The sequence below is a fragment of the Psammomys obesus genome, unplaced genomic scaffold (assembly GCF_907164565.1).
Source record: "Psammomys obesus unplaced genomic scaffold, mPsaObe1.curated_primary_1811, whole genome shotgun sequence".
NCBI lineage: Eukaryota > Metazoa > Chordata > Mammalia > Rodentia > Muridae > Psammomys > Psammomys obesus.
Window position 1 is genome coordinate 6,845,116 of NW_026596088.1, and position 12,865 is coordinate 6,857,980.

At 49.3% G+C, this 12,865-nt stretch overlaps 1 protein-coding gene across 4 annotated transcripts in view; it reads right to left on the reverse strand.

Annotated features, from left to right (window-relative positions):
* Window positions 1-12,865, reverse strand: part of Eef2k (eukaryotic elongation factor 2 kinase) — a 57,438-nt gene that overhangs the window by 11,034 nt on the left and 33,539 nt on the right. For all 4 annotated transcript variants that reach the window (XM_055627394.1, XM_055627397.1, XM_055627396.1 and 1 more), the window contains exons 4-12: window positions 12,379-12,439; window positions 9,684-9,721; window positions 9,095-9,266; window positions 5,415-5,564; window positions 4,503-4,635; window positions 4,098-4,225; window positions 3,249-3,450; window positions 1,970-2,037; window positions 737-814 (exon numbers count right to left, since the gene is read on the reverse strand). In XM_055627394.1, the coding sequence (XP_055483369.1) occupies window positions 737-814; window positions 1,970-2,037; window positions 3,249-3,450; window positions 4,098-4,225; window positions 4,503-4,635; window positions 5,415-5,564; window positions 9,095-9,266; window positions 9,684-9,721; window positions 12,379-12,439 (1,030 nt within the window). The remainder of the gene's footprint in view (window positions 1-736; window positions 815-1,969; window positions 2,038-3,248; window positions 3,451-4,097; window positions 4,226-4,502; window positions 4,636-5,414; window positions 5,565-9,094; window positions 9,267-9,683; window positions 9,722-12,378; window positions 12,440-12,865) is intronic.

Consider the following 12,865-nt stretch of genomic DNA (forward strand, 5'->3'; position numbering starts at 1 on the left):
CTGTATGAACAGACTGAAGTGACCCCTGGGTACCAGAGTCAGCGTGAAGCCACTGGGGAAATAGTGGTTAGTTCTTCCTCCGGCCAAGCCTCCTCCTGCATGCCTTACGTTCATAACTATATAGCAGGGACCAAGGCCTTCCGTGCAACAGGCCATTTTGATGCATGGTGAAGTCTCTGAAGGGCTGACAGTATTGAAGTCATCTCCCACCCAGTGCTGGGAGGGAGACTGAGGAAGCAGGCCTGAGGACCTGCTCCCCAACTCAGGCCTGCCACCGTTAGGTCCTACAGCCACACACCCTCCTAGCTATACCAGCACCAGTGAAGCCCATTACCCAGCATCCTCTCTGCTCAGCAACCAAAGATTCCAGCTTCAAAGGTTTCTCTGCCATTTTCTTGTCCTTGGATTTTGTTTGTTTGTTTTGTGGTTGTTGTTCTTTCTGAGACAGGGTATCCTTAGTGTAGTCTGGATATATTCCGGACCACTCAAGTGTGTCACCATGCCCAGCCTGCTTGTTATTTTTCAACCTTCTATCCAAGCTGCTCTCTCTTCCCCGTCCTTGTCCATTTCAGCCCACTTCACCTTCTCCCCTGCACTGGCCTTCATCTGAAACCTGGTTGACTGTTTTAATTTTACTTGTTCTCAAGAGCAACTCTCGTTCCCTTTAGCTTTTTATCTTTAAGGATAATGGGTGAGGTGATGAAGGTCTCTGGTCTCAGGGTCTGGGGGTGCTTACATGTTCTCGGGGCTCAGGGTCATCCAGGTCACTTCGCTTCTCGCTTGGGTATCCACTGTCCCCACTGTTCTCAGAGTCCTGCAGAGAGAAGATGACCTTAGGGTTTGGTGGTGCTCCAAGTACCTGGAGGGACATCTGGACATCCCAGTCACCTGTTTTCTCTCCTTTGCTTTATTACCTTATTTCTTCCTGCCTCCTGCTGGCCGGGGGACCAGAGAGCAGTAAAAAGCAGTAGCAAAGAACTTAGGCACAAGCCCTGGCCTTGCTAATCGCCAACCAAGACTGGGCAACTGCTCAGCTTCTCTGCGTTTCCGTTTCCTTGGCTTGGGGATTCATTCTAGTACCTCCTTTGAAGAGCTGTTTGGTTTAAATGTGCCCTTCCCCCCCAGGTCCCTAGCTAGTTGTGCTATTGAGAAGTGAAGGGATCATGAGAGTGCCAACCTCATCGATGGGGTAACCCCAGGTACGAGCTCATAGCTGAATGTGTTATTAGGGTGTGGGCCCTGGTAGGAGAAAGCAGGTTCCTGGAACACACCTCAAAATACCTTTTATCCCCAGACCCTTCTGGCCTCTTTGCTGCTCCCCACCTCCCGTTTCCTGGCCACCACGGGGCAAGGAACTTCTGCCACCGTGTTCTGCTTCATCACACAGTACTAAAGAAGCCAAATAACACAGGGCCGAAATTTAGGATAAACAGTGAAGGAAATGTGCCTTTCCTCACTTATTTAGATAGTCTGTGTTTTTGTTTTGAGACAGGAGTTCACATAGACCGGGCTGGCCTGAAACTTACTATGTCACCAAGGATGACCTTGAACTTGTGATCCTTTTGCCTCCACGAGTGCTAGAATTACAGGTATATGCCGCCATACCTAGAATCTGTGGTACTAGGGATGGAACTCAGGGCTTCATGTATGCTAGGCAAACATTCTCTCTACCAGCTGAGCACACATCCCCAGGTCCCATCTAATTCTAGATTAAAATCTATTTGTAAAGGGAAGAAGAAAAATCTATCTCGTACATTTTGAGAATCAAGTGAGAAATCAGGGTTCTTTAAATACCATCTGGTCAAGGTGATGATTCCGAACAGCAGCCGAAAATGAACTTGAGCCTATGGGGCAATCTGAGAGATGCCATGCCCACAGCAGACCTGAGCTGGACTGCCCCTTTTAACCCAAAGCCCCCTTCCACACCACCCTGGGATGGCAGCCGGCAGCCTCCCTCCCCTCCACTCACCCGGTGATTGTCCACAGGGTCGTGGTCTCTGGGGCCCATGTTATCGAGGTCACCAAACACTGGCCAGTCTGAGCAGGGGCAAGCAAAGTTGATGGTAGGACATACATGCCAGTCAGCACATGGCCTGACTAAGGCACACAGCACCCAAACCAAACCTCAATACTTATAGCCCGAACTCCTGGCAATCCCTCTGTCTCAGCCTACCAAGTGCTGGGGTCACAGGTATGTACCACCACACCCAGAATTTTTACTTTTGATTTCTAAAGAGAAGCACGACATGGGAAAAGGAAACCCTCAACCCTGAAAAACTACAGTTCTTTCTTAAGTCTTTCCAAGTCTGCCGCTGGATAGGCAGGGATCTGTGCCTCTGCTGTGTGCACAGTTGGAAGAAGAAGCCACCTGGTTCCTGACAGTCCCCATTCTTGTCTCCTGTCCTAAGCAAGCTGCAGCCTGCCTGTCTGCCTGACCTGCTGCTGCTGCTGTTATTACTGCTTGAGACAGGATCTGACTACGTAGCTCTGGTTGTTGCGGAACTCACTATATAGACTAAGCTGGTCTTGAACTCACAAGTGCTGGGATAAATGCATGGCCATCACACTCAGTAAGCTGACCATTTTGATTAAGTCTGCAGGCTGGGGAAAGCTCAATGGTAGAAAATAAGCCAAAACAAGAGGGAGGCCTGTGTTCAGCCCCCAGTGCATATCCGTGGATACACAGGACAATTTTTTAAGAAGTATTTAATGCAAGTGCCTCTATCCAGTGAGCCATCTTGCCAGCCTCAGCTTTGCTCTTTTGACTTATTTGATATGATGTTAACAGGTTTCCTAATACAGAATGATTCGACCATGTAGTCTTTATTTGTTAGATTTTTTTTACCCCTTTTTTGGAGGGTGGGTGTTTGGTTTTTTTTTTTTTTTTTTTTTGAGAAAGAGTCTAACTATGTAGCTCTGGTTGGCCTCAAACTCATAGAGAATTCCCTGCCTCTATCTTAGTCATGAACCGTAATAACTGGCTTATTCGCAACGTTTCTTCCCTGTACATGGAACGCTCCCTTCTGCATTCTGTCAGATGCTGGCTTTGTTAGTTTCATCCAGCACACTGAGGTGGACTGTCTACCACAGAGGCTGTTTTGGCACACTGGATGGCTGCATCTTGAGAGTCTGTCTTGTGATTTCACCAGTACGGCCATCTGGGCTAAACTGTCTCGTTTGCTACCACGGGTGAAACCAGTTCAGCTCTGTTCTGCCTGACACCTGCACCCTACGGTCACATGACTCACGGAGGTGGTCCAGTTTCTGGCTGTGTGGAGTGGCTGAAGATGGGGAGGAAGGCAGAGAGTCAAAGGTCACATCGCTCACGTTCTCATCCCCGGAGTTCTCCGAAAGGCGAAGGAGCAAGGGGGGCCTGCTTCCAGAGAGTGTCCTTATGCGGGGACTCCCGCACTTCTCCTCTGTCCCCCTCAAGATGGTCTTGGCTGATTGCTGGGGACATTAATGGGGATATTCATGTCATTCGAGAACACTATAGGGAATGGAGGATTCTCTTCATCCATAACTTTTTTTCCCCCTGAGACAGGGTTTCTCTGTGTAGCCTTGGCTGTCCTGTTTTCACTTTGTAGAGCAGGCTGGCCTCAAACTCACAGAGATCCACCTGCCTCTGCCTCCCTGAATGTTGGGATCACAGGTGTGAGTCACCACGCCCAGCTTCATCCATAACTTTATACAGGTCTAACAGGAAATCTTGAAAAAAAATCAGACTAAGATTAATCCTACGGTATCCAAAAGGGGCCTGTGGATGGGGCTCAAAGGGGCTACTAGTCTGTTTCCTAAAGCACTGGCTGTGCTCCACAGGCTGTGGAAGCATAGACCAATGTATACCCAGAGGCCAGTAGTCGAGTGAGCTGGGTGGATGGTCCCACTGTTCATACTTGGCAGGCCCAGATGGCCAGGTCTAGTCACCTATGTATGCGGGTATGCATGCATGTTTCCTGTCACTTCTGCTTCTGCCTGTTTTGCTCACTCAGGTCACAAACAGGCCAAAGCCAAGCTAATGCCACCCCAGAGGTAGCAAGGTCTGCCTTCTTGGCGACAGAAGAGCTAGCCAGGTGAGATTGCTGCTGCATACTCACCAATAGCTTGGTGCTCTGATTCACCGCGTCCTGCTCCCGTGGCGAGAGGTCAAAGGGTGCAAGGCCCATGCTCTTGCAAATACGGTTGCAGGCATGAGAATAGAAGAAGAGAGCCATTCCCCGGACACCTGCAGGCAGAACAAGGGAAGGGTGTCTGGGGTCTTACTTTTGCTCAGGGATAAAGGACAGTGGGGACACTAAAAATATGGTTGGAACACGCAGGAACAAAACCCCACTGAACTGGAGGGATGGTGGATCAGATAAGCTAAGTTCCCACTCTCGTAATCACAGGACCTACCAGTGTCTCAGTGTATTCCCATGGATGTAGAAAGCACTAACAGCTTTTAGGGGCCATGGTCTCTGCAGACAGAGCCTAACCCCTCCACCCCCCCGCCACACACTTACCGAGATTCCCGTCTCCAAAGTCAGTGCCTTTTTCCGTGTGGATCTGTGGGTCGGTATAGAGGTCACCCACACCCTGGATGTCCACCACAATCAGCTGATGGCCAGAACGCTCAAATGTGAAATGGCTGAAGGCCTATGTGGGGCCAGGAAGAGAAGGTAGTTTTAACAGACCCAACTGTGGACGGGGCAGGTGCTGGCCAGCTGCTGTGCAGGTCTGCCCTGTTGGGGGCGCTCTCTGTAAGCAGAGCTTTATAGAGCAAACGATGAAAGAAGGAAATCTGTTCAACTCTGCAAAGGGCTTCCGGACTTATGGACATCTTGGGGCTGTTGAAAGAAACCAGCAGAGGGTGGCAGGTGTATTGCTTAAAAAAAAAAAAAGAAGAATCTTGGGGGTGGGGGCGCGGTCAAACCATTAACCATGCAAACATCAGGACCAGAACCTGGATTCTCAAACCCACATAAATGCTGGGTGCAGATGGAGGCCCACCTTGTAAGTCCAGCCTTAGAAGGTGGGGATGTGATCATCTGTGCAAGGTGGCTAGAAAGACTAGCCACATCAGTGAGCTCTGGGTTTGATTGAGAGACCCTGCCTCAAAGAGTAAGATGGAAAATGATCAAGGATGATTCCCAACATCATGTAGGTGTATGTACACACCCATGCAGATACACACAAACACACCATGCACGGCTGACATACACATGGAAATGGGACATGGGAAGGGATGATGGAGTCTTCTTTAGGAGCTGAAAATGCTGTTCCATGGCAGGGCAGGCACCTGGCATGTTGGGGTCCTGGGATCACACATGTTCCAATGGGCCTGATGAGCCTTTGAGGATGTAACGCTCTACCCACAGGGATCTCCCAAGGGGCTGCAGGATAAGAGCGTGGGCAGAGCAAGCCCAGGCCCTCACCTGTGGTGTTAGTCGGATGTTGTCATCACGGACAAAGCCTGAGTTGGAATTATACTTGATGTAATTGCCCTCAATGTAGTGCTCCAGGTGGAAGAGGGGCTGGCCTTGTCTGTCCTTCAGCTCAATGATGCACATCTGCATGATATCCACCTGGTGGAAGAGCAGGGAACAGGGTCAAGGGGAAGGGCTGGGATAGGCGCTCACCTGGGCACAGATCCTGGTCTCATCACTCTTGCAAGAAGTGCCACCTGCAGCCAGAATCCACCATCCCTCCTTTCCTTTAAATGGCTCACAGTCAGGATCACAAAGGGATTCGCATTGGTTAGCAAGCCTCTCTTGCAGCTAGGTGCGACCATGTGGCCACACCTAGCCAATGGGAAATGAGGACTACCAATCCCTTAACTGCATCCTTCCCTGCAAGGTGGACTGCTTGGGATCCATAACTGGAACCATGGTCAATGCAGCCCACTCAGAGCCACTTTTTACACAAATTAGAAATTTTGTGTGTGTGTAAATTTACGGATCTGTTTGCTAGTAACTCAGACTGGGCATGGCACTAATACTAAAAGTTTGGGCAAGTTATCTCATGTCACTGTGTTTTATGGTTTTTTTATTTTGTTTCCCTTGGTTTTTTAGACAGGCTTTTTCTGTGTAGCCCTGGCTGTCCTAGAACTTGCTCTGTAGACCAGGCTGGCCTAGAACTCAAAGATCTGCCTGCCTCTGCCTCCCAAAAGCTGGGATTAAAGGCATGTGCTGCTGTGTTTTGGTTTTCTAGCATGCAGATACGAGGATGTCAAATCTTGGCCCAAAGATTAAATCTACCGAAGCACAAAGAGGCCATTGTTCATGCTATTGTTATTGTAGGTCGATGTTAGAGACAGAGTCCCAAACTGGTGGTGCTATGGAACCTTCAGGAAGTGAAGCTTCACCAACGGAAGTGGGACACTGCGAAGCCCTTGGGGTTTTACAGCCCAGCCTCACTTCTTGTCTGCTTTGCCATCTGCCTCATGTTCCTGCTGATAGGCCTTTCCTATCAACTGTGAGCAAAAATTAGCCCTTCTTAAGTTGCTCCTTGTAACATATTTGGTCCCAATAACAAGGAAAATGTTTTTTTTTTCCCTCTGAAATGGGGAATTTCAAGAAACGTCAATATTTTTTGAATTTTTACTTTATTTTTAATTGACTTATTTTGTTTGGGGGGGGTGATTCAAGATAGGGTCTCACTATGTAGACCAGGATGGCTTCAAACTCACAGAGATCTACCTGCCTCTGCCTCCCAAGTGCTGGGATTAAAGGTGTGTGTCACTAAGTTTGGCTGAGTTTTTATAAAGTGTGCTGAATGTTTTTTATAAAGTGCTGAATGTTATGCACGGTTGGTAATGTACATACTATGTATGGGTTATAAAGCAGAGTAAAAGAGACCTGTGACTTCTAATTTATTTATTTTTATTTCACGTGCACTGATGCTTTGCTTGCATGTATGTGTTGGATCCTCTGAAAATGGGGTTACAGACAGTTGTGAGCTGCCGTGTGGGTGCTGGGAATTGAACTGGGTTCTTTGGAAGAGCAGCCGGGACTCTTAACCACTTAGCCTTCTCTCCGGCCCTAATCTGCAGCTTCTAGTTACTGAGGACTCTGCATGGCACCTATCACTCTCAGTACCACCCACAACATGGAAAGACTTAGGCTTCAAAAGCAATGACCCTCTAAGGAGGAAGGTCACCAGAGAGGCAGGCGACAGCTGTAGAAGCAACCTGAGCCCAGACGTGACAGCTGGGACCTTTAAGCAAAGACAGCTGAAGTTCTGAGAACCTAAGGGGGAAGGGTAGTTCCCTGGAAGAGTCCTATCTCCAGGGTGACTCGGTCCCTCCAGGGATGGTGGGGTGAGGTAGCTGGAGGGTTTGCTGGGTAAATGGAAGCATATGGTTGAGTGGGCTGGATAACCACATCCATTCCCTCTCTCTAATTCAGCTGTTATTACTCACTTGATAAACCCAGACACTAGGGGGTAGAAACAAACAAGACACAAAATCCCTGGGAGTGCATGCGTGCGTGCGTGCGTGCGTGCGTGCATGCATGCATGCATGCCTGTGTGATGACAGCGGTGACTGGGTACGAGGGAGACCTCATTGATGATGAACCGATGGCCTCACTGTGGAGCTATAAACCGAGCCCTGGACTGTGGGAAGAGGCTCTCCATAAAAGTATTAGGGAAGTAGTACGGCATGACCAGAACAAAGGTCCTGGGGCAGGAAATACGCAAGAAAGGAAGAGCTTTGCAAATTGCTGAGGTCATAGTCTCTGAGAGTAGGGCTGTGGCTTTATTTTTTTGTCACTATTTGTTTGTTTGTTTGTCTCATTGTGTGGCACTGGCTGGTCTGGAACTTGCTTTGTAGCAGCTTTGAACTCACAGAAATCCGCCTGCCTCTGCCTCCCGAGTGCCAGTATTAAGGACGTGTGCCTCTATACCCAGTAGATTATGGCCTCTTGACTTCACCCCAAGTGTGCTCAATCAGAGGCCTTGTAGGCAGATGAGACGGATAAATTCTGCTGGCTGCCTGAAAGCATCGCTTTCCTGAGGACACCTAGGGTCTGTGTCCAATAGGAACTCAAACAATGGATGAAGGATAGAGAGTGTTTGCTCAAATGCCCAAAAGACGAGATGTTTTGGTTAGCACCAGGTCATGTTATGACATAACGGGAGGAGGCAATCTGGCGGAGAACAGGCACTCCTGGATTGGAGCACAGGTTCCTTTTCTGCCTTCGTGATCAGGTCTAGCCTCACTGAGCCCAGTTCTTCAGGAAGCCCACATCCACCCCCACACCTGCTGCTTCTGATTGGAAGCCATCACATTCCCAGCCCCAGCCCATATAGCCTAGGTGGAAAACCTTTCATGTGTGACTGAGGCTCAGCACAGGGCCCAGGCTGCCCCACTCACATACCTTTTATGTATGTACATACTGTCCATCCATCTCATACTGCTCCACCTGAATACTTTGATTGGCTCAGACATATGCACCTGATAATCCGAGTCAACGGTGCCTAGCTCTGACACTCATTGGAACCTTTTGGAAACAAGGTACCGTCATCCCAATAAGGTTGGAGAGAAACGAGCCTGTAGCCACTGGGACCAACAGGACACATGACAGAGTGATGCCAACCCAAACACCCAGCCAGAGTAGTAGAAGATTCCTGATAATCTCAGCATGGTCGGCAGCAGCCACGCCTTAGAGCTGGATTCATTTCAAGTACATAAAACTAGGACTTCCCTTCTTGGATGGAGCTGGTCTAGGTGGGTTTCTATGATCTGCAAACAAAACTCGGGAAAGGGGAGCTGCAACTCTCCAGGGTTGATCCTGGGTGGTGGCTCATTCCTTTAATCCCAGCACTCTGGAGGCAGAGGCAGGAGGATTTCTGTGGGTTTGAGGTTAGCCTGGTGTACAAAGTAAGTTCCCAGACAGCCAGGGCTATACAGAGAAACCCTGCCTTGAAAAAAATTACTTTGTTTTATAAAAACATTAACAAACAGGTCCCATCTATAAAGAGAGATAAAAATGCTCCAATCACGTAGCTCTGTTTTTCAGGAATAAATGATTCGGTGCATATGTCCATGGCTTACTATGTCAAAAAAAAAAAAAATGACTTTAGCAACTGGTGAGAAGGCAAAGGGCTCACACACCTGTTTGGGGGGCTTGTGCCGGTTGTATTCCTCTCCCCAGAGCTTCGCCTCCATCTGGAGCTGCACATCCTCAAAGTACACGCTCCTGTCCACAGGCTCGATGTAGCGTTTGGCCACGTAGTTGGAGGCCCCCTTCCATTGCTGGGCATGCAAAAAGTTGGAGAGTTTCTTCCTGGGGAGAAAGAAAAGGGGGAGCCTGTCTAGAACTCAGGGGTTCACTGAGGACACGGCTTTGGGATGTCAGAACAGCCAAACCCTGTCTGACATGGCTACGTGAAGAAACGGAGTATAGGAGGTACAGGAAAGGCAGCATCCCTACTACTCCTTCCAGAGCCAGAAGGGCTAAGGACTAGTGTCTGTGGCCTCCCATCCTACTCTCTGTGCCTTCAAATACCCAAGCAGGGGAGTGGTCATTCCCTTTCCTTCCAGAGTTCTACAACTGGGCCAGTGTGGGGTCCAACAGACACTGGATAGAGAAGAACTTGGGTTACAAGGAGGCTTAGGCCACCTGTCTCCATCCTTTGCTTGGAAATACCCCAAAGTCCTAGCTTTCGAGTCTCCGGAAGAATCCCCTGGCCAAGTCACTTACGTCCTGAAGCACTCCCTCATTGCTCCACGGCCGAAGGGCTGAAAGACAGGAAAGAGTCGTCAGTGCCCACACCCCGTGATCCCCTCTGGCACTGCCTGCCCATAGGAGTCCTGGGCTTTACCTCAATCCCAACAATCATAGATTGTCCCTCCTGGGCCTCAGTACCAAAGCCAGAGAGGCCTTTCAGCCTGGAGATTGCTGGGCAGAGGAGGACTCCTGATAAATCATCTCAACCTGATGGAAGAACCCACAGGATGGGGCCAAGATGCTGGGGAGGGCAGTGCACAACAGAGGTTCGCAGTCTTTGCTTTCTGGCCACCATCAGGTGAACAGGCCTCCTCTGCCACATACTCCAGCTGGGGTGTGCAGCGCTCACACAGTCCCAAAGCAACACGGTCAACAGACCACGAACCGGAAGTTCCGGAACCATGAGCCAAAATAACCCTTTTTGTCTTTAAAATGATTACCTAAGCACTCAGAGGCAGAGACAGGAGGATTTCTGTGAGTTCAAGGCCAGCCTGGTCTACATAGCTAGTTTCAGAACAGCCGGGACTAAATAGAGGAACCTCCTCTCAAAAAACAAAATGAGACAAAAAAAAAAAAAAAAAAAAAAAAAAAAGGTGACTGTGTAGGGAATTGTGTTGCGCTGTAAGGGGCTAAACAATGCTGCCTCAAAACAGAAGGAGAGAGGCTAGAAAAAAGGCTCAGCAGTTAAGAGCGCTTTCTGCCCTGCAGAGGACGTGAGTTCAGTCCCTAGCATCCATGTCAGCAGCTCCCAAGTACTGGTAACTTCAGTTCAGGGCCCACTTCTGGCCCCTTGGGGAACGGTCCTCATTTGTACATGCCCCCCCCCACATACACACACACACACAAGCTGACAAGCACACACACGCCCCCACACACTTAAATATAAGAAGGAAAAGCAGTGGAAACAGATGGAAGGGAGGAGAGGCAACTTAAATGGCCATCGGTAATCTGCCACACAAAACAACTAGGTTTATTCATCCAATGAAGTATTACACAGCAAAGAAAAGAAAATGAAAAATGTTGAGTGAAAGAAGCCACACTCAGAAGACGAAACGACAGAAGGATGAAAGTCTTAGGATGGGAAAGGCTCACCTGGGCTGAGAGGGTTTGGGAAAGTTGGATCTTGGTGGGTGAGCAGTGACCAGGAACAGCCTGTGAGGACACTGGCCCTGCTCTGCCTCTCTGGGTGCTGTGTCCACGCTGGGAACACTCCCCAAGAACGCATGCTTCGCTTGCTTCTTGGTGTGGGGATGGGGCCTAGCGCCTCCCGCATGCTGAGGACTGAGATACATACCAATGAGGAACAGCTCTAGCCCCACTGTGTGCTTGTGTGTGTGTGTGACGTTGTAAGAGGTTCCCTCACTCTGCAGGAGGAGTTCTTTTTCTCAGTTCTGCTTTTTTCTTTGCAGGAGGTAGTTGTAGCCACTGAATGTGCTTAGCAGCTTAAAAACAAAACCAGAAACAAAAGAACAACAGAAGACAGGGAGTGCCACGTGAATCAGTCCATTGGCATTGACCTGCCGAGAAACAAGCCTTCATGACATATGAGATGCCTAAAGCAGGGCAATCTACATCACAGAACATGGGCCAGATGCTTCCAGAAGTTAGGGTGATGAAGGAATGGGGTGGGAACGAAAAGTACAGATGTTCTGACGCTCCTCGGCTGGGAGTGGGCCATCCCCAGTCCCAGTTGGGATTTGGGTTGTCTTGAACTTGTGCTGAACCTGTGAGAGTGTCTGTGTGCCTCAAGGATCTAACCCCTGATAGGCAGTCCATGCTCCAGCAAGGCCTAGGCAAGCATGTTCCCCCCTGACCTGCATCCCAAGCCTGAACTGTGTAAATTCAGTGGGCACTTTGTAATTAACACGTTAGTGAAGTATTATTTACGGACACAAAACGCAGGCTGCTGAGATGGCTCACTGAGTAAACGTGCTTCTCCAAGCCTGACGATATGAGCACTCAGGATGGAAAGAGAACCAAGTGGGGGGAAAAAAAGTCAAGTGTGGTAGCACATGCCTTTAATTCCAGCTCTCGGCAGAGGCAGTTGGGTGTCTGAGTTTGAGGCTACCTCAGTCTACAGATCGAGTTATAGGATAGCCAGGACTACACAGAGAAACCACCCTGTCTCAAGACACACACATACATACACCAAGGAAACAAAGAAAAGAGAACCAACTGTCCCAAGTTGTCCTCTGACCTCTACCTGCACTGCAGCATGCGTGCCTTCACATACAAATAAATGCAGTAATAAACACACAATACAGGGCCGGAGGGTGGCTCAGCAAGTAAAAGTGCTTGCCACCTAGCATGACAACATGAATTTGATCCTTGGGATCCACAGGGAGAAAAGAGAGAAACAAGTTGTTGACCTTCTGCAAACACTCTGTGGTCTAAACGTCCACACGCACACATGCACGCACAAATACAATTAAAAAACATAACAGGTAAACGATAACACAGAGGAAAAAAAAATCCCAATGATAAAAAAGTTAAAGTGGGTTACAGCATACGTGGAGGAGGTGGAGGCAGGAAGGTCATGAGTTTGAGGTCGTGAGAGTGAGTGCGATGCTGGCCAGCCTGGCGTGCACGTTCAAGGAGGGCAGTATACAAACGGCTTGGGAAAGACCCTACTAGGCCCTGTCCCTTCACAGCTCCAGCTTCTGCTCACCTGAGACGCCATCTTGATCAGAACCTCGTCCTTCAGCCATTCCCCGGTGACAGCGTTGTACCTACAGAGATCAGAGCTCACCTAGGGCATCCTGGTCCTGCCCCCTCACTAGCTAATCTCCCCTGGGCTGTCTATGGGTCTCAGGACACAGCCTGCTCTGCTCTACTTGCTGACCCTTGGGGTGGGGTGGGGGTACCTTCCTCCCTCCTTTAAGGGGACTTGCCTCTCCTCAGACACATATTCCTTCTCCATGGTCTTGCCATTCTACCAGGACCAGCACTCCCTGCTGGGCTCCTGTCTGGCTTGCTCTGCTCTTTCATCAGGCCACAACTCCACGAAACAGGCCCATGTCTGTCTTTCTCACCACAGGGCCTAGTGTGTATAGATGTTTAATGAACACACACTGGATGGATGACTGAAGATATAAATATCTTTATAGCTGGCCTATATCACTGTTAGGTCTCAGGCAGTCCAACAGGCAGTCCAT